The sequence below is a fragment of the Marmota flaviventris genome, chromosome 12 (assembly GCF_047511675.1).
Source record: "Marmota flaviventris isolate mMarFla1 chromosome 12, mMarFla1.hap1, whole genome shotgun sequence".
NCBI classification, from domain to species: Eukaryota; Metazoa; Chordata; class Mammalia; order Rodentia; family Sciuridae; genus Marmota; species Marmota flaviventris.
In genome coordinates, this window is record NC_092509.1 from 10,054,536 (window position 1) to 10,073,260 (window position 18,725).

General features: G+C 45.2%; 1 protein-coding gene across 3 annotated transcripts in view; it reads right to left on the reverse strand.

Moving 5' to 3' along the window:
• Positions 1 to 18,725, reverse strand: part of Nup133 (nucleoporin 133) — a 47,581-nt gene that overhangs the window by 27,307 nt on the left and 1,549 nt on the right. Inside the window, exons 1-10 of one of the 3 annotated variants that reach the window (XM_027947993.2) lie at positions 18,457 to 18,715; positions 13,911 to 14,029; positions 11,686 to 11,789; positions 9,888 to 9,995; positions 8,304 to 8,438; positions 7,290 to 7,460; positions 5,772 to 5,927; positions 5,446 to 5,516; positions 2,713 to 2,860; positions 857 to 1,004 (exon numbers count right to left, since the gene is read on the reverse strand). In XM_027947993.2, the coding sequence (XP_027803794.2) occupies positions 857 to 1,004; positions 2,713 to 2,860; positions 5,446 to 5,516; positions 5,772 to 5,927; positions 7,290 to 7,460; positions 8,304 to 8,438; positions 9,888 to 9,995; positions 11,686 to 11,789; positions 13,911 to 14,029; positions 18,457 to 18,635 (1,339 nt within the window). In that variant the 5' untranslated portion in view covers positions 18,636 to 18,715. Of the gene's footprint in view, positions 1 to 856; positions 1,005 to 2,712; positions 2,861 to 5,445; positions 5,517 to 5,771; positions 5,928 to 7,289; positions 7,461 to 8,303; positions 8,439 to 8,724; positions 8,856 to 9,887; positions 9,996 to 11,685; positions 11,790 to 13,910; positions 14,030 to 18,456; positions 18,716 to 18,725 lie in introns of those variants that run through there. The other 2 variants (XM_027947994.2, XM_027947995.2) reach the window with 2 other exon arrangements.

The following is an 18,725-nucleotide window of genomic DNA, read 5'->3' on the forward strand; positions in this document are numbered from 1 at the left end:
TACTGTGTGCACTTGGCTTCTCAGCTCCAGAATCAAAGGCCAAGGACCAGCCACTGCTTTAAGAAGCAGACCCTGGGGGCTGGGGATGTGGCTCAAGTGTTAGCGCACTCGACGAGCATGTGTGAGGCACTGGGTTTGATTCTCAGCACCACATAGAAACAAAATAAAGATATTGTGTTCACCTAAACTAAAAAATATGAAAAAAACAAACAAACAAACAAAAATAAACCCCGTGCCCTCACTTCAGGATGATAAAGCCAGCCCTGCAAGACAGCAGAGCAGGGGCTCAAAGGAGCACTTCCTCTGGGAGGTTGGGACGGCAGCCCCTTTCACTCTGTGGCGCCCTCTGGCCTGATTCTGCCTGGTCAGCCACTGGATGGGGCGACTAGGCCTGCTGGCCTTAGCACGTCTGCCTGCTGCTGGTGCTCGGGGACTAGGGCATAGGCTCCATCCTCCACATAGCCCTCTGGATCATCTGGTGGAGTCGCTGTGGCCTGCCTGCACTGTGGGTGCCTCCACGCAGGAGTCCAGCATCTGGACTCCAGGCAGACTGGTTTAAAGAACATCAACTCATAAAAGCCACCCTCACTGGCACAAGTGATGGCTTCCCTGGAGCCATCTCTTTCCTTCTTGGTCTCTTCCCCTGGAGAAAACTATCTTTCTCCATAAATGTAACAGGCTGGGGATTCTACTGTCCTTGTGGTTTCTCAGGAAGATCACTCCAGCTGCTCCAGATGTGATATGAAGTCTCAGTGACTCCTGGAGGTACTATGCCCAAGCAACATGTGGGGAGAGAGGGAGAACAACAAGGCTGACCAAGAGCTGCCAGCTGCACCTTCTGTGACCTCTACTGCACCTTGTGAATTAAAGCTGATTCTCTCCCGAGGGAGAGAAAACTTCCCAGTCCCAGTGGTGCACACGTGGACAGCGTTCTCAGTGTACAGGTAGGCGGTCTGGCTTGAAGAGTCTGGGACCATCAACCGGCACATGACCAGGTCTTCAGACTGAAAGGAGAGTTTAGAAACAAAAGTACATGTTTGTATGATTTCATAATCGCATTCCTATGACAGCAGTCCATGAAATGACAGGCTAGTTCACCAGGCTCCTTGTGAAGACTCAAACACTGGCTATCAGATGACCTACAGAGCATAGCAGGACAGTTCTGTACACACTGCTATGGATGGTCCCAACCCTGGGACCCTTCAAGTTCCTGTTAAAACCTGACCCCACAGTGAGGGGTCAGGAGGGGCCTTGGGCTACTCAGGAGTGAGAGATCAGGGCCCTGGTGAACCCGCCTGCCCTCCCACCACAAGACGATGCAGCAAGGGTGGCCCAGAAACCCTGGGTGTGGACCACTTCCAGCACTGTGTGTATGATTCACTATTACCTGTAACTCATGCAACCTTGGATGCTTGCTACATACAGCAGCCCAAAACTTTGACAAACATCAGTCAGAGCAGTTATTTGCTGAGATGCACATAATCAGCATATTTGGAAAATGTTTTCAGGTATTCCAATTACAAGGTGATGCCCACAACGAATGTGAGAGAGAAAACAAAGCTTAACCCACCACACTATTTATTGTAGGATTAGAAAATCCTTACAAATAATCCCCGGTTAACATTTAGGTTCTGACTCTTCTTTCACTGTCAAGACATCACATAGAAGCTCAACCTCATTTGGCATGTGAAGGCTTCAAGGCCAGCATCAAAATAAAATAAAACAAAAAGCACATCAAGCACAAGAAAACTGAGCCAACTGTTCATGTACAGAACCAGAGTAAGAAATGGAAATAAAGACCAAATTAAATGATAAAATTAGCAAACTGCCATTAAAGAAATTATGTTACAAATGTTACATTAAAGTGGGAACCTAAGATTTTATTTATTCTAAAATTGTTTTCTTTATATCCCTTTGCACTAGCAGAAATTTTTTTCTAACAATGAATATGCCTTTCTTGTAAAATAGGAACATTTGGTAACATTCATTTCCATTTGAAATAAAAGAACAAACGAGCCAGGCTTGGTGGCGCATGCCTGTAATCCCAGCAGCTAGGGAGGCTAAGGCAGGAGGATCGTGAATTCAAAGCCAGCCTCAGCAACAGCAAGGCACAAAATAGGGCCAGGGATGTGGCTCAGAGACTGCGTGCCCCTGAATTCAATCCCTGTACCAAAAAAAAAGAAAAAAGATTTTCTTGTGGGATTCGGTTAATGTCATGCAGAGAAAAAAAAAAAAAAAAGAATTAGAAGAATACAGCGGGTAAATGCAGGGCAAGCAGCTGTGAAGGCTTCCCTGAGAACACACAGCTGAGGGCACCGGGAACTCAGCGGCATTTGCGAGCTCTGAGGAGCGCACGTGCTGCTGCCTAAAGTACAAGCCCTCTGTGGACCCTCAGAGCTCCCTGGAGTTCTGAATGGAGCCCTACTACCTTTGGCCTCCTCCTGCCTTGCAACAGTGTTTCCTGCCCACTCGGCAGCGCAGAAATGGTGACCCGGGGCTGCAGCAGGGGTCACAGACTACCTACAGCACCTCTACTCTCAGTGCTCAGCCACAGGTGGGAAAAAGGACGTTGAGATGGAAAAGCCAATGAGGCAGTGATATTGGAGAGCATTTCCAAGACCTACAGATATAACTCAGAGAACAAGATCCCAAAAGTGTTCAATGGTTAGAAAAACACTCAAATGTGTTGAGCCACTTTGTAACTTGACTTACCTGAAAAGGTGGATTGTACTGAGTGACTTCTACTGTAATTGCATCTGACATTTGGTAGCCGTTATCTTCCACTGTCACAAGGGAGTAATAGACCAGGCAGGGGTTGTCTGCAGGATGCCACGCAGCTGCCAAAATCAGGAGTCCATCACTAGCCAAGGAAAAAGAGAGTCTGCAGCCTCTGGGGAAACAGCCTGGCAGGTTCTTACTAACTCAGACATGCTCATCGTGTACCCTGGCATCCCCACTCCCAGATCCTGACCCAAGAGAAAAACCAAACACGCTCACATCATAAACTGTGTGCAAATGGAACATGACTGAGCAATGCAAGAAATCAATCCCAAATGCATTATGTTAAGTGAAAGTAGCCAAACTCAAAAGACTGTGTAGCATATGATCAATTATATGGAATTCTAAAGAGGCAAAGCTATGGAGAAAGCAGATTGATGACCACCAGGGCAGAGGGGAATTTTTGAGGGTGATGGTAGTGTTCCTCCCCCTCTCCCCTCTTCTCTCTCTCTCTCTCCTCCACGAGGCTCAGCAAGCACTCCACCACTGCCCAGTGCACCAGTCCTGTTTTATATCTTGACTGAGATTGTGGTTGACTGCCACATTTGCCAACTCAGAATCATACTTTAAAAATGATAAAATGAAGAAAATGATAAATATTACCAAATGTAAATGAGGACTCAATAAACTTGCCTCAATAAATCAAGGATCAACACGTCACCTAATTCAGGAATGGCACAGAATAGTCCTCAGGCCAAAATGAGCTCAGGCCCAGAATGTAACAGAAGTTGTTCTAGGAAGCAGATTTAATCACCACAGGGAGACAGTATGCCTAAACTCAGGGCAGAGATGTTACAGTAAGGACTCAAGGGCCCAAACCCAAAAGCTATGCTCTAGCCCGTCACAGGACAGGCCTGCCAACCGGCAATCTAATCAGTTCTTCACAGTTTAGTCTTTGTCCAGAGGAATAACATTGCTTTTAATTTTAGGCACAAGTTATTGAAATGCCAGGCTGCTATACTGTGAAAATCCTTGTTCTCATTAAAGTTATGTGCTGTTCTTACTCCTCCAAAGCTGTTGCCCCAGCAGACAACACAATGCTCTCTGATCCCAGCCTTTTCCAAACACCAAGTGGCAGTGGTAGTGCCAGCAACCTTCCCTCAAGCCTCAGAAACACCAACAGGGAGGCCAGCTCCCCCCACGAACAGTCACACCCAAGAACATGGACGGGCAAGTGCCCAGACGACGTGGCACTTCACGTCGTGCAACTGTCCTCAGTTCTCCCTTGCGCTCCACATCCACTAGAACTTTTCAAAGAATTAAAAAATTCTGGCTTAAAATTGTGACATACTGGCAGGGTCCTATGAGGCCCAAAGAACTTTCCACACAAGAGGGGTTGGAGCGAAGTCTCAGAGAACGGAGCCTCTCCGGTAGTCAGTCCTGCCCAGGGAGACCATAGGACAGGTACTTTACAGACTGCCCACCCAATGAACAGCCCACTTAGCAGGGAGGGTCAGGACCAATTTTCTTTGACATAGTTGTAAAGCAAGCTTCTTATATGCCAGTAAAAAAAGCTTCTCATCTGCCAGGCATGGTGGCTGACGCCTATAATCCCAGTAGCTCGGGAGGCTGAGGCAGGAGGACTCTGAGTTAAAGGCCAGCCTCAGCAAAAGTGAGGCACTAAGCAACTCAGTGAGACCCTGTCTCTAAATAAAATACAAATAGGGCTGGGGATGTGGCTCAGTGGTGGAGTGCCCCTGAGTTCAATCTCCCATACCAAAATAAATACATAAAAATAAAAAGAGAGAAAAAAAGCTTCATATCTGAAAAACCTTGAAGCTACTTCAGGTAGCAGAGATAGGAAGATAATTGCAATTTTGTACATCAGTAAAAATTGACAAGTTATATGGGAATATGTAAGGTAATAAATTTAAGATTAAAAAAAATCCAAGCTTCATATCTGAAATGAAACTATACGGGCTTTGTTATTGCAATAGCCTCACAAAAGAACTCATAAGCCTGCTCACTGAAAACATAAACCAGGCTGCAGCACTAAATCAAAAGTGTCAAGAGCACTAAGGAAGAAAAACACTCTGGAACAGAAGTAGCCCAAACGTGGCTGGAATTTCCTGTGCATCCTGGTCACTACCCCCAAGGGCCTGAGTGAGATCTGGACTGTGTGGAGCTCAGGAGGGCAGGAAGATCAAGGGGTGAGCCAGTCTCCGAAGCCTCACAAGGATGTGTCTAGGACCACACTGGGAGCAGGAGCCCCCAGGATGGCAATTCCTGAGCATGCTCCCTTCCCCATTCCCAGCCTCTGCCTCCAAATCTGAGAACGGTGAAGCCCATGGTGAGCTATATCCAAGTAGCAGTGCTAAATTTCCAAGTCTGATAATGGAAACAGGTAAACCGTATTTAATTAAAATGCCTACAGAGATACGTGGCTTTTCCAAGGTTTTCAGAGACTGCAAGGAGGAGAACAGCGAGTCTAAGTGCCCAGCTCACACAGCAGGGCAACAACCACAGGACAGGCAGAAGCTGTGGCACCACTCTAAGAAGCAGGAGCAGGAAGGATTGCTGGATGTGGACAGACTGTGCTGGAGGGCTACAGTCCTGTGGACCCCCAGAGAAGGAAGGCTCCACAGACTGTAGGAGGCTGATTTAGAAGAGCCACCAGCTTATTTCCCAAACTGTTTCTATCTTTCTTAGGACAATTTAATTGCTTACCAGTTTTGCTTCAAGTCCAAATACCGAATGTTGACCCCTTCTTTAATAGCTTCATAGTTACTTTCAGATCCCTAAGTGGAAATATCAAAAACATAAGCTTCCCAAGCACCAGAAGCACTCCTTTTCCCTCTGTGCCCCCGGCACCTAATAAAGCCGCTCACAGCTGCTGCGTGAGTGGTGCATACACCTGGAAACTGATGCAGCAAGTGACTAGTGAGCACCCACCATGGGGACACAAATACCTCACTACGCTTGTAACATCCAACTGGTGTTCAAATAGCGAAGGGGGAAGCTGGTATAGCCATGGGCGTGAAGTGCCATCCTACCCAGATAGCATCGGTGACGTTCTCCTTCAGGGCTCGGTGCACATCCCAGCTGTGTGCCTGCTTTTCTGATGACTCATCCAACTCCCATTTACTGATATTTGAGCTGGTGAGGCTGTAGAAGCTGGAGCTTCCACTGTCCCAGAGAACACCTGCAAGCTGCACAGAGGGAAAGAAGTCACGCTTCCTAACGGCTCAATGAGACCTCAGACCCCATGTGCAGGATGGCTGAGCAATCAGTGCTCATGATGGACTGAGGAGGGAGGGCTGACTGAAACCCAGCAAGAGCAAGGTGGGGGCACAGGCCAGGAGAGCAGAATGGAGTGTGGAAGTACAGGGTCCTTCAGGAAGATGTCCTCTTCAACTGTAAAATAAACCTGAAAAATAGCAACATATAGCAAAGTCCTGGAGGTGGGTCAGCAGCTCTGGTAAGCAGAGCAGATGTAATGGCTTCTGAACCCAGAGCCATGAGGGGACCAATAGCAAGGAGGAAGGCAAGGCTACACATGGCCGTGCAGCTGCAAAAGCACAGTCGTGATCATCAAGCCGTGTGTGAGGTTTACCTGAGTGTCCAGGGTGATTCTAAATGGGGCGGGCAGGGCCTTCAGAAGTACACTGGCCTGGTCCAGCAGCTTGGGCAAAGCTTGCCAAGTGCAGGGGCTTAAACTCAGCACCAGGAAGAAAGGAATGGAAGGGGACCCAGAGGGGAGCGATTGATTTGCCCCAATGCAGACAGAGGCTAGGAAAGCACCAGGGTTCTGGGTGGTCACTCAAGAAGTGATGATGCCTTTAGCAGAACAGTCGAGAGACGAGCTCTGTACACTTGGTCCAGGGCAAAGAAAGAACCTGGTAAATTTGTTTTCAGACATGTTCTGCTTTACAGTAGAACACTCAAGAAACTAAGCATGGTAGTGCACACTGGGAGCCTGAGGAAGGAGATTCCCTAGTTCAAGGTCAGCCTAGGCAATTTAGCAAGACTCTGTCTCAAAATAAAAAAATAGAAAGGGATGGAGAGGTAGCTCCATGGTACAGCACCAGGTTCCATCCCCAGTGTTGGGGAAAAAAGGAAACTCAAGGAAGCAGGAGAGAAAAGCAACCAGCAAGAAGAGAACTGCGGGGGTGGGCGTGCAGCAGATGCCAGCAGGGGAGCCACCACAGACTCTGCAGCCTGGGCACAGCCCCCAGCTCTGCCACTCAGTGGCACAATGAGGAGGCCCTCTACTTCACAGGCTGTCAGAATGATGGCATGACATGATAGAGCCTTGGCAGAGAACGACACTGCATAGTGTCAGCTCCCACCTCCCCTTCCCTAGCTATGCACAGGTACGGACTTCCAAAAGGGTTGGAGCATCAGTTATGAGAGAGAGGATACTTGCAATAATTTTAAAACGTCAACTCAATCCTTATGAAACACATTTTAAATTTACAAACTAGTTTAAAATCATATGGAGGCAAAACCAACTTCGTAGGAAACTTTCAGCTAAGAAATGAGCTTCCAAAACAGACATTTTATAAACTTACCATGAGATCACTACTAGCAGACAAAATTCCAAAAAGGGAGGAAACCCTCCGACCAATCCCTGAAAGCATGCCTTGCCCCTGTGGCAAGAGGTGCTGATGGATCTTCCCCGAGCTTTCAGGTATCAACCGAATTAGCTGGCTTCCTTCAGAGGACAAGATGAAGCTTCCTCCCTGTGAGCAAACAGAGAGATTACATAAGCGTCACCACCAAGAGGAAGAGAACAAAAAATACTTGAAGCCAAGTAAGGTGGCAAAGGCAGTAAACCCAGCTACTCTAGAGGCTGAGGAAGGAGGATGGCAAGCTCCAGGGCAGCCTTAGCAATTAGTGAGACCCTGTCTCAAAATGAAAACTGAAAAGAGCTGGAGATGTGGCTCAGTGGTGGAGCACTTGTCTACCATGAATGAGGCCCTGGGTTCAATCCCCAGGACCACCAAAATAAACAACAACAAAAAAACCTCTTTGATGCAGAGAAAAATCATCCTCACCTTAAACAAATTTAAAAGAACGAGTAAAAGCACAACATTATTTTATTGACATAATTAAGAATCTGTTCAATACGATGACATGATTATCTTGGTGGTACTAGGGACTGAACCCATGCTAGGTGAGCATTCTACCAATATTTACACCTCCAGCCCTTCTGACCAACATTACGAATTCTACACAGAAAAACTTTTGCAGCAGAAAAACAATTAATTCTTTTTAAATTTGATTTTTAAGTAATAGGTTCACCATAATGCAAGTTAAACAAGTCAAGCGTTGGGCATCAGTAGTCATTCTTTACATCATTCAGATCATAAAACACTTCTAAAAGATGTGAACACTACTCACCACCACCCAACACCAGCCCCTCAGAATTCCCAGAGGGGTCTCGCTCCACCAAGTGTGCAGTGGCAGACTCCCACTCTTTCTTCCTCGTTCCCTATGGGTCCTGCCCCTACTGTGTGTCTGCTCAGGAGCCATAGTCCCAGCTTACAGCTCTCCCCAGTCATAAAGCAACACTCATCTCACACCTTGACTGCTGTGAGGAACCTGCAGATCTTGTCCCCTCCCAAGTCCACGCATGTTTCTGTGTAGGTGTCCTCCCCCGCGAGACTTGGCCAGTAGCGGATGGACCCTTCTCTAGTGGCAACCATGACAGCAACGGCCTGGAAACAAAGCCACAACAGTCAGCAAGGAGGCCTCACAGGCAGAGTCTGATGATGCTGAGGAAGTCAGAGCAAGGACTCTTTATCTTAAAACTGCTTTTAAAATGAATGAGCAGTAAAACTGCCTTTCCTTTGTTAGAACGATTCTAACACTTATGTAGGTTTGCCTAGCTAGCCACAGTAAGGATCCAGAAAGTCCCACCACCCCCAAAGTGACAGCACCTTCCCACCCTAACCTCTGGCAACCCATTTCTGCTGCTGCAGTGAGAACATGACATGAAATCACCGAGAAGGACGCTGACTGCTCCTCAGTCTCCCGCCTCAGACACACTGGGTCACTGTAGGCATTGCCGGCTCAATATGCTGTGTTGAGAAGCACTCCACATGGAGGTACCCCTTCAGCTGCCCTGCTACTTGCTAACGGACATCACAAAGGAAGCAGCTGTGCCACCTGTGTGGTATTCCTCCCTGACCTCAGTTTTCACTTCTCCAGGGTGAAGAGCCAGGAATGGAACTGCTGGGTCCACAGTACGAGCCTTGACCCGTGAGAAAGGGAAGCCGCCAGGCTGTCCCACTCCACCCCACCCCACACCCTGTGAGCAAGTGCAAAGAGCAGAGCCCCCGGGCCACCAGGTCCTTGCCAGCACCCGCAGGCCAGCTCTGTAAGTTGCAGCCATCTCTGGGGTGAGTGGTATTTCATTGCTGTTTCTCTAAGGTGAAGCTGTTAAATGCCTTGTGTGCTTACCTGTACCCTACATCCTGCCTGGAAAGTTTCATTGTAGACCTGTGCTGCCTGTTTGGTTTTCTCCCCAGTGACCCTGTTAAACTGCGCTGTTTCTTATCCAGCTTTGAGATCTCTTTTTATATTCTAGACATAATTTCTTTCTTGGATGTGTGACCTACGAATATTGTCTCCCTGTCTGTAGCTTGTCTCTTCATTTTCTTATCTTAAGCAAAGTTTTAACTTCGATCTTATTTTAATATTAATTTTCTCAATTTTTTACTTTAAAGGATCATGATTCAAAGATTTCTAAAAACGGTGCCCAATCTCAGATCATGACAATTTATCTTCTTTCTTTTTCTAAAAATGTTTTCTACTTTATATTTAGATCTATGATCCATTTCAAGTTAATATTCACGCAACTCGTTTTTTAGAATTACAGATTGCCAATTGTTCCAACACTATTTACTATGTCACCTTCACTGAAGTGCTTCGGCATTTGTCAGAGACCAGTGTAGTCCTCGAGTGGGTCTGGAAGGTGCCCTCTGTCCTGCTCTACACCGTGGGTTTGAAAGGCACTCTTCACCCTGCTCTCTACAGCCCCCCCCCCCCACCTCTTTGTCAGTGCCACAGTCTTATTTCTGTAGGTTACAGTAATATCTTAAATTTGGATTGGATGTTTCCTCATTCAGAATGCCCTCATTTCGATAAGCATTTAAGTCACCTACCTGAATGGAATGTGCTTCACCTGAGGGAACGGAGAAGGACAGGGCCACCAGGTCAGCACTCCAGTGGAAATCACTAGGTGGCAGCTGGAGTTCTTTGCAAACAGATAACTAGAGACCACACACAAACAGAAAGTCTTTTGTATGAAACCCAAGTCTTTGAATGTGCAAATGATTTCTCTATTTCCTTTCTCTGCATATTGCATATTCTGATTTGTTGCTAGAAAACAACATCTACAAATATTCTGTCCTTTTGTAGCTCTTTTTGACCAGGCTACAGGAATTTAACAACATTCACAGAATTGGGACAACTTAAGATCCAGGCTGAACCTTGAATACCAGTGCAGTTCTAGATCAGACCTGTGGACAAGAGTCCTTGGGTGAAAAGAAGCTTCCTATGCACCTTTCCCAAGCTTGTGTGATTTGAAAATTAGCTTGACCAGAGCTGGGGTGTGGCTCAGTGGTAGAGCGCTTGCCTAGTGCATGCGAGGCCCTGGGTTCGATCTTCAGCACCACATAAAAATGAATAAATAAATAAAATAAAGATTAAAAAGAAAATTTGCTTGACCAAAAAGTAACTAAACCAAGTTGCCTTGACAATGCCTCTTTGACTCTGAGCCAAGTATCAAAGCCCCCGCTGCCTCAGAACCATCCCTGGGACCTCCCCATCATGTACACTCCTCATCACAAGCGCCGTCTTCTAGGCAGCAGCATGGAGGCCAATACACACGCGGTAAGGAGGGGTGGCAGAGACACTGCACAGGAAGAGGCTGCTGAGGGTGAGCCACCGCCACACCAGACACTGACCACACTGTCGGGGCACACTCTGAAAGCCACCTAGCAAGGGTATCACTTTTCCTATTTTATTAAGCACCTTGTAGTAGATTGAACAAAATATTGTTGTCTCTTCTTGAAAATAAGCACCCTCAACTCATTAGCTGATGTGGGCAGCGTTGTAACCTCAGACTTCACTAAGCAGAAGAACTGACATCATGTTTTGTTTTGTTTAATATTTATTTTTTAGTTTTAAGTTGGACACAATACCTTTGTTTTATTTATTTTTATGTGGTGCTGAGGGTGGAACCCAGGGCTTCGCACGTGCTTGGGGAGCGCTCTACCACTGAGCCACACTCCACCCCTGGCATCATTTTTAACTTCAATGTCTCTGATTTTATGAAAGTAAATAATGTGACTCTGCTTAAAATTAGTGCACAGGTGTGCTGTGCTGACAGTGCTCCTGTGGACACAGGAACCATTCCACAGACCACTGACTTTCCCAAGAAGTGTGGTAAGCATCCACCCCACAGAGCAACATGCACAAGAAGTGCAAGGAATCGTGCACCCAGGGAAGGCATGAAAGACGGGAAACCTAGCAGCTAAGGGGACACACTAGAACAGCTGGAGCCCCACTCCCAGAAAAAGGCTAAAAGCACACAAGACTGTGCTGAGGCTAGAGCACCCTGAGCCAGCTGTAGAGCTGAGAGAACACTGGGAATTGGAGGAACAAGGTGGAGGAAGGCCCAGGGACCTGTGTGGAGCTTACTCTTTAGTAAGACGACAGTAACAACTTGAGGTCATGTTCACTTTATTTGGTTAGAATGGGTCTTTGGGGAGGGAATAAAATTACAGACTTCAATTAAAAAATTACTGAGAGAACACTTTGTTCCCAGGACACAAATGTGATGTGCACTCAGCATTTCGTACACAAATCCCTTAAGCCCACGTAGGCACAGACAACCATCCTCCACCAACTCTGAAGAACTAGGGTAGAAACAAAGAACCCACCAGTACTCCCCTTTACCTTGGTGACAGGTGACAGAGTAATCTTCCAAACAAGCAGTTTCTCTTTGCTGACTAGGCAAGCCCAGCCACCTTCATTTATGTGAACAGATAGCTGGTCATCAACTGTGGAGAAACAAGGATGTAATCAACCTTAAATCCCAAATGAGGAAAGCTGATCAACATTCCCTGTGCCACAACGGCCACTGCCACGTTTCACAAGATCAACTGACAACAGGAACTCACAGGAGATCAACTGACAACCAGGAATGCTCCTGCATATTCAAGAATCACTGACTTCTAAGCAAGAGATCTTTTAACTTTGATATTTGCCTTTAGAAATACATAAAGGTAGTAATTGCATTTTGGGCCTAGGTTTATGATTTTTGTTATAAGTAAATATCCCTACTTTCTATTAGAAATATTTAGCTGAATTCATAATTTAACTGAAAAGCAACACATTTATTATTTAATAACCCCCCTCCCCTCATTAACTATGAAAAGCATTTCAAGGAAAAAAAAAATCACATTCCTTCAAAACAATATGCCTTTCAAATCAGAGCCCCTGGAAGTAGGATGCAGGCCCCACCACACGGAGCCAAGGGTATTCCCCACAGACAGGACAAACCTGCGGCGCCTTCCGCACACATGTTAGGCCTCCACAAAGGGACTGATGGCCCTGGAAATGGCACTGGTTTGAACTCTGCTCTTTGAGTTAAGGTGGGGGAACCTGAGGCACCCACAACTTACAAGCTAAAATGTCGGAGCATGCCCAGGCTGTGCTGGGACTCTGCTGAACTGGAGCTTCTGCCTGCTCAGGAAGCCCTTGTCATCAACACACTGTAAGCTCCAGGCTCGTGGTGGCAAGCCTCCGTGGCCTGACTCAACACTGGCCCTGGGCATCATCCACAGGAGAAGCCTGGAGTTTACACCTCTCAGTGTACACATGCCCATTTCCAGGACCGGCTCTTCTGAATGCCTAGATTTGAGGCCAGTGTTGTTTGTTATCAACAGGTTGGTAGCTTGGACAAGCAGTGTGTTCAAAGATTTAAATGCAATGCAAGCTGAAGATTTTCAGGGGAAAAGAAAAGCATATTTAAAGCAGAGCAACATATAACAGAGGTTAGTAATCCCTTCATTTAGAATGGGGTAATATATATAATAATATATATAACATATTTCAGTACCAGGGCTTGAAACCAGGGGTGCTTAAAAACTGAGTCACATCTCCAGCCCTTTTTATTTTAAGACAGGGTCTCACTAAGTTGTTGAGAGTTTCACTAAGTTGCTGAGCCTGGCCTCAAATGTGTGGTCCTCCTGCCTCAGCCTCCCAAGTCACTGGGATGACAGATATGTGCCACTATGCTCAGCAAGAATGGAGTACTGAAAACTCTAATGCTATTCACAGTAAGCGATACACAAAGTTACTTATGCTGTAATGTACTCTGATGCCGTGATTCTCTTCTATTTTTGTTGTTGTTGTTGTTTTTAATGCTAGCTGTGAACCACTAAACTGATTTCAGTAACAAGCTGCAATATGAAAAACACTTTCAGAAAAGCCAGAGTCAAGGGGTCCATAAACAACTTAGGTACGTACAGAGAGCAGTCTAAACTGCACGTCCCACTCTGCTGGAGACTGAACCCCGGAACACTCTACCATTGAGCTACATCCCCTGCCCTGTTATTTTTCACTTTGAGAGAAGGTTCCATTAAGGTGCCCACTGGCCTCAACCTTGACATCTTCCTGCCTCAATCTACCAAATTGCTAGGTTTATGGGCACACACCACCATGCCTAACCCAATTCCTCACTCTTTAATGTTGCTCTTCCAACTTTGTGTTGACCACATCTTCTGAACTACTACAATGAATCTCAGCCAACAGAACCTTCTGAGATCACGCTACACTGGTAATTCCATGCCACTGTACACACAGCCTCTGGGTCACCACAAAGGACCCAGAAATGGAGTGTGACCTGAACTTACTGTACTAGTTTTGGGAGTTGCTTTTTAAAGCTAAATTCCATATATCTGATCAGTTTTTTTAATGGGACTGAATTCTGCACAGTACTTGAAACCACTGGACTTAAATGTGATAGTGTCAGAATGATGCCTTCTGTTTCTCGAATACATTGTGTGTCTGGACTGAAGCAAAGAACCATCAGACGCTCTGCCCTCCTGCAGGTCCATCCACCCAAGAGGCCTGCTTCGCTCCCAGATGTTGACAGGTGAGTGGAGGGAAACACCTACCCTCTGCCAGGGTCAGGGCCTCCATGACCTTAACAGGGAGAGATGATCCGAATGTCTTCACATCGTAGTTCACAGACTCAGTTACGGAGTGGTGCGGGAATGCTCGTGTAGGTGTTCCTCTAAAGAGAAGAGACCACATTACTTCACGTATCACTTAGAACTTTTCGCTACCCTAGTGTTTATATATGTATTTACGTGATGAAAGGATCTTGATAAATAAGGAGGTGAGCTTAAACACTGGCACATGCATACTGTGTGAGTAAATTCATTCAAAAAAGGGCTGACAGGATTTAGGAAACCCTGGCTCAACCAGTAATGCTCAGTAATTACTGTGAGAGCAACATGCCCCCAACGAGGGGCCAGAGAAGTCACTGTAAGAGCAACACAACTCCATCCCTGTGATGTTCCCTCTTGGCTTCTACTCACTGAATACCTAGAACTTTTCAAATAAGATGAAATACTAAAACATAAATTGCTGAACATTTACGTTTATCAGTTTAGGCTTCTTATTACAAAGAAATTAAAAATTGAGTCTATTAGTACTGTGTCCTATCACAATGAAAAACCGTCCTGTACGCTTGTGTATGTAGAAGCTATAAAATGTATGCTCATAAAATGCTGGTGTATGATGAACTTACTCCCGGGCTCTCACTAGCAATTAAAGTTACTAAGTACTAAAAATCCTACTTTCTATATAATACTTAAAATAATAAAAGGAACAACTCTACATACAAGGGAAGCACATGTTTGTAAGTTAAGTGAAGCTCTGAGGTATGACCTGAGGTGTGTCCTTTCTGTTTTGATGGGGAGTGGCTGATTGTTGAAGAAGAGAGGGGTGCGCAGGACAGAAATGGGTGGGTGAAGCCATAGACCTCCTCTCTGGTGTGAGATCATTGTTGGCTGAGATGAGATGATTGATCTCTCAGGTATGATGAGTGTGAATACTAGCAGTGCACGGAGGCAAAGCAGAATTTGGTCTCCTCTATTAAACCAATGAAATTTTCTTACACTATTGATCTGAGAATGGGAAAGGTTTAGGAAACATATTTAGTTTCTTTCAAGACAATTTGTATTTCATGTTGTCTTCTATTGGGTCTTTGCTTATTAACAAAGGGGAGTCTTCTTAATATTTTAAATGAACTAAGTTTTTGCTCACAATTATATAACCTTTTGTACTTGCCTTTAAAATAATTTATTGTCACTGACTAAACAGATGACTAAGATATTTGTTTTAAGCCTTTTGACATTTTTGACAAACTTTCCAAAATCAAACTCTAAATTAGATCTTTTTGACCTTGAATTAACTTTGGGATTTTCTAGTTGTGTCTCAAGAAAGCCATAAAAAAGATATGTTTCTCATCTTGTAAGACAGATGATGCTGGCATGGTGGCATACCTTTCTAATCCGAGCAATTTGGAAGGCTGAAGCAGGAGGATCATAAATTTGAGATCAGACAGAACAATTTAGCAAGACCCTGTCAAAAAAAATTTTTTTAAAGGGTTGTAGATGTAGTTCAGTGGCAGAACACCCATAGGGTTTATCCCAAGTACCGTGAAGAAAAAAAAAAAGATTAATTAGGCTTTTTTTTTGGCAGCGGGGTGGGGGTGGGGGTACCAGGGATTGAACCCAGGGGCACTTAGCCACATCCCCAACCCCCTATTTTTTCAAAAAAATTTTTTAAGAGACAGGGTCTTGCTGAGTTGCTTAGGGCCTCACTGAGTTGCTGAGACTGGCTTTGAATTTGTGATCCTCCTGCCTCAGCCTCCAGAGCTGCTGGGGTTATAGGTGTGCACAACTGCACCCAGCTTATTAGGCTTATGTAATGTTAAGTTATATGAGAATCACTGTCAAATAATAAATGATGCTCAATCTTCAAGATATACTTAAGGGATATTGGATACCAACAATGGCGGGGGACAGGAGCTTTACCAGATTGAACAGAGCAGAGTCGGGGGAAGGAAGGGGAGATGGAAATGGAAAAGAGTAGATGACTGTTTTCATACATAAATACACAACCAATATAACTCCACATCATGTACAACCACAAGAATGCAAAGTTATATTCCATGTATGTATGTCAAAATACACTCTACTATCATTCAGGTATAACTACAAAGAACAAAAATAAAAAATTAATACTTAAGGATAGTTACTGATATGACTGTTTCAAAAACTGTATGAGTCCTTGAAATCCAGCATGCCATCAGTCACAACTGTGGTCATGTTAAAGTGTTCTAGGCCATGGAAGTATATTTCCTGGCTGGCTGCTGGCTATGGTGATTCTCATCAGATTTTAACCACATCTATTCTAAGTCTCTGCTACCCATAGGCAGAGATGTTGATTCTGCTGCAAAGCACTGGGCATCAGCCACAGTCAAAAACTGCTTCTTCTTTAAGCAGAGTCATAAAAAAAACTCTGATAGCATTTATATCATATCACGGAACTGGGTAAGAACTTCCAGAATCTTAGTGAAGAAAGAGATGATCCTAAGTTCAAGTAGAACAAGAATTACTTTTTCTGCCTACTTTCCTGCTACTTCTGCCAACTTGATCCCTTAAAATTTTGGAAAACTATTCAAGAATTTTCTTATTTTTATGGCAATATAATTATTTATATAAGTTCAGTAAAAATCTGCTCCTTATGGGAGGGTATACTGGAAATACTGGCTCTATCACTAAGTCCATGGGGTATCCCATTTGAGGGTATACACAGAAGTGTACCTTAGTGTGGTACACCTAACCCCGAGGTTAGCCAAATCCAATCAGACTCCTTACCAAAAGTTCCAGCAGAGCAAACTTAAAAAGTGTCTATGTGGTCAATCACAAAAATCCTTAGAGACCTAACGTAAACAGTCTGGCCAAGTCTGATGAGACCGACTGGTCCCACACCTGCAGTGGGAATGGGGTGACTGTAGAGAGAAAAATCATTTTTTGGAGAAAAACTCCAGTACACTTGTTATCAGATCAGTCCTGTTCACTGTTTTCAAGTTTTTATTATCTGTCTGTAACTGTACAAGATCCTTAATTTTCTAGGTTCCTCCAATCCATGGAATCATGGAATCACTAAGAACAAAATTCCTGTTCTTGAAGCCTTGTAAACTAAAGCTGGAAAGCTTCAAGGGATAAATTTCATGTCTGACATGAGTTCACCAAGCCACAAAACCATAACCAGAGACATTCAAAGGCAAACCAGATAAGAAGTTGATGACTTCATGCTGTGGACAGCTTTTCCCAAGACATGGGAACAAGATTTCCCACAATAATGAGGTGCTGATCTCTTCTGACTTTTCCTTGCTTATGCCTACCTCATTCACTTGGCAGGATAATCCTGTAACTAGAATTTCATTCAGTGGCTACTGTGGTAAGGTGATAGCATGTCAAGTTCACCCCAAATCTATACATGCCTTAAGAGACTTTGGTCCACCTAGCAGGTAACTTTAGCAGCACCTCTAAGTATCTCTGAAAATTGTACTTGTGGTTCCTTTATAGTTAGACTTCTAGACCCAGTTCTCACTCTCTGCTTTAATTTAAGTTGGTCATGGAATGCTAGATAAAAGAATTTTTGCTACCTACTTGCTAAACAAGGAGGAATCTGTGCAGTCACGAACACTTCTTGTTGCACACGGATGAATACATCAGATATAGTAGATTCAGTTACAAAGAAAGCAAAGAAGGAAGGAATTGAACAGGCTACTTGGTTAAAATGACTCATCTGGCTCATTCTGTGATCTAGTTGACTTTAGTTGGTTTGGTTCATGTGGACCCTAGTAAGAAGCATATTTCACATTTTTGGTATTATCTTCCAGTCCTAACAGTAGTCTTCCTTCTCTCCGTTTGCATGCAGCCATCTATCAAATGTCAAATCTCTCTTCAGCCAGAATGACAAAAAACCTGAAGGAACTGTTGATCACAGGGACGTGGTAACCTATGAATGATGTGTCGAAAAACTGGACACCAGAATAATGTAACAAAGTAGCGTCACACCCTTAGTGTTGGTCCCACTCTCACCTAAGTGAGATCCTGACCAAACGGTGGGAATTGTTAAACAAAAATGATGGAAAGCCGCTGTTTTGTACTGAGCTCCTGCACCAGGCCCCAAAGACCAGACCACACCGAAATGGAGTCGCACAAGTCAAATGCCACATCATTAAGCTGAAGCTTTAAGGGCAGGCAGATCCCAAAACCATGAGTTTTTCCTGAGAACGAGAGATTCGAATCTGAGTATTTAAAGAAATCCCCTTTCCTTTAACGCTCAAAAGAGTAACCTGATGATAACCCGTCAACCTTTCCCATTAAGCTGCTTCCTTCTTTCCGCCTTAGGAGACCCACTACTGTGCTACTGTAGGCTCCCTTCCTATGTTGCAGAATGGAGGCTGCGCGGACTCACGAATCGCAAATAAAAGTCAATCAGAACTGCAACTAAATTTGTTGCACTTTTGTCTTCTGATACACGAAAAGTGCAAACTGAGGACTCAAGCGACAACCAAAGCGGAGCTGAAACAACGGCAAGAGCGAGACAGGCCACCTCCCAGGCGCCGCTACTCACCGCGAGCTGAGCGAGCTCCGCCGGCCTACAGGCGAGAAGGGCCCAGGAGTGCCGACCGCAGAGCCCAGGGACGGGCCCCTCCTGCTCGTCGCACGGGGCGTGGAGCCCCCGACTCCGGCCAGCGGGCCCCTTCGGGACCCGGGACCCGGGGTCCGCAGTGAAGGGACGGCCGGGAACATGACCGCAGAACACAGCGATGACCGAGACACAACTAGAGACAAGCACTGTTCTCCCGCGTCCAGAGCTTGAAAGCCCCAGCGCCGGAAGGC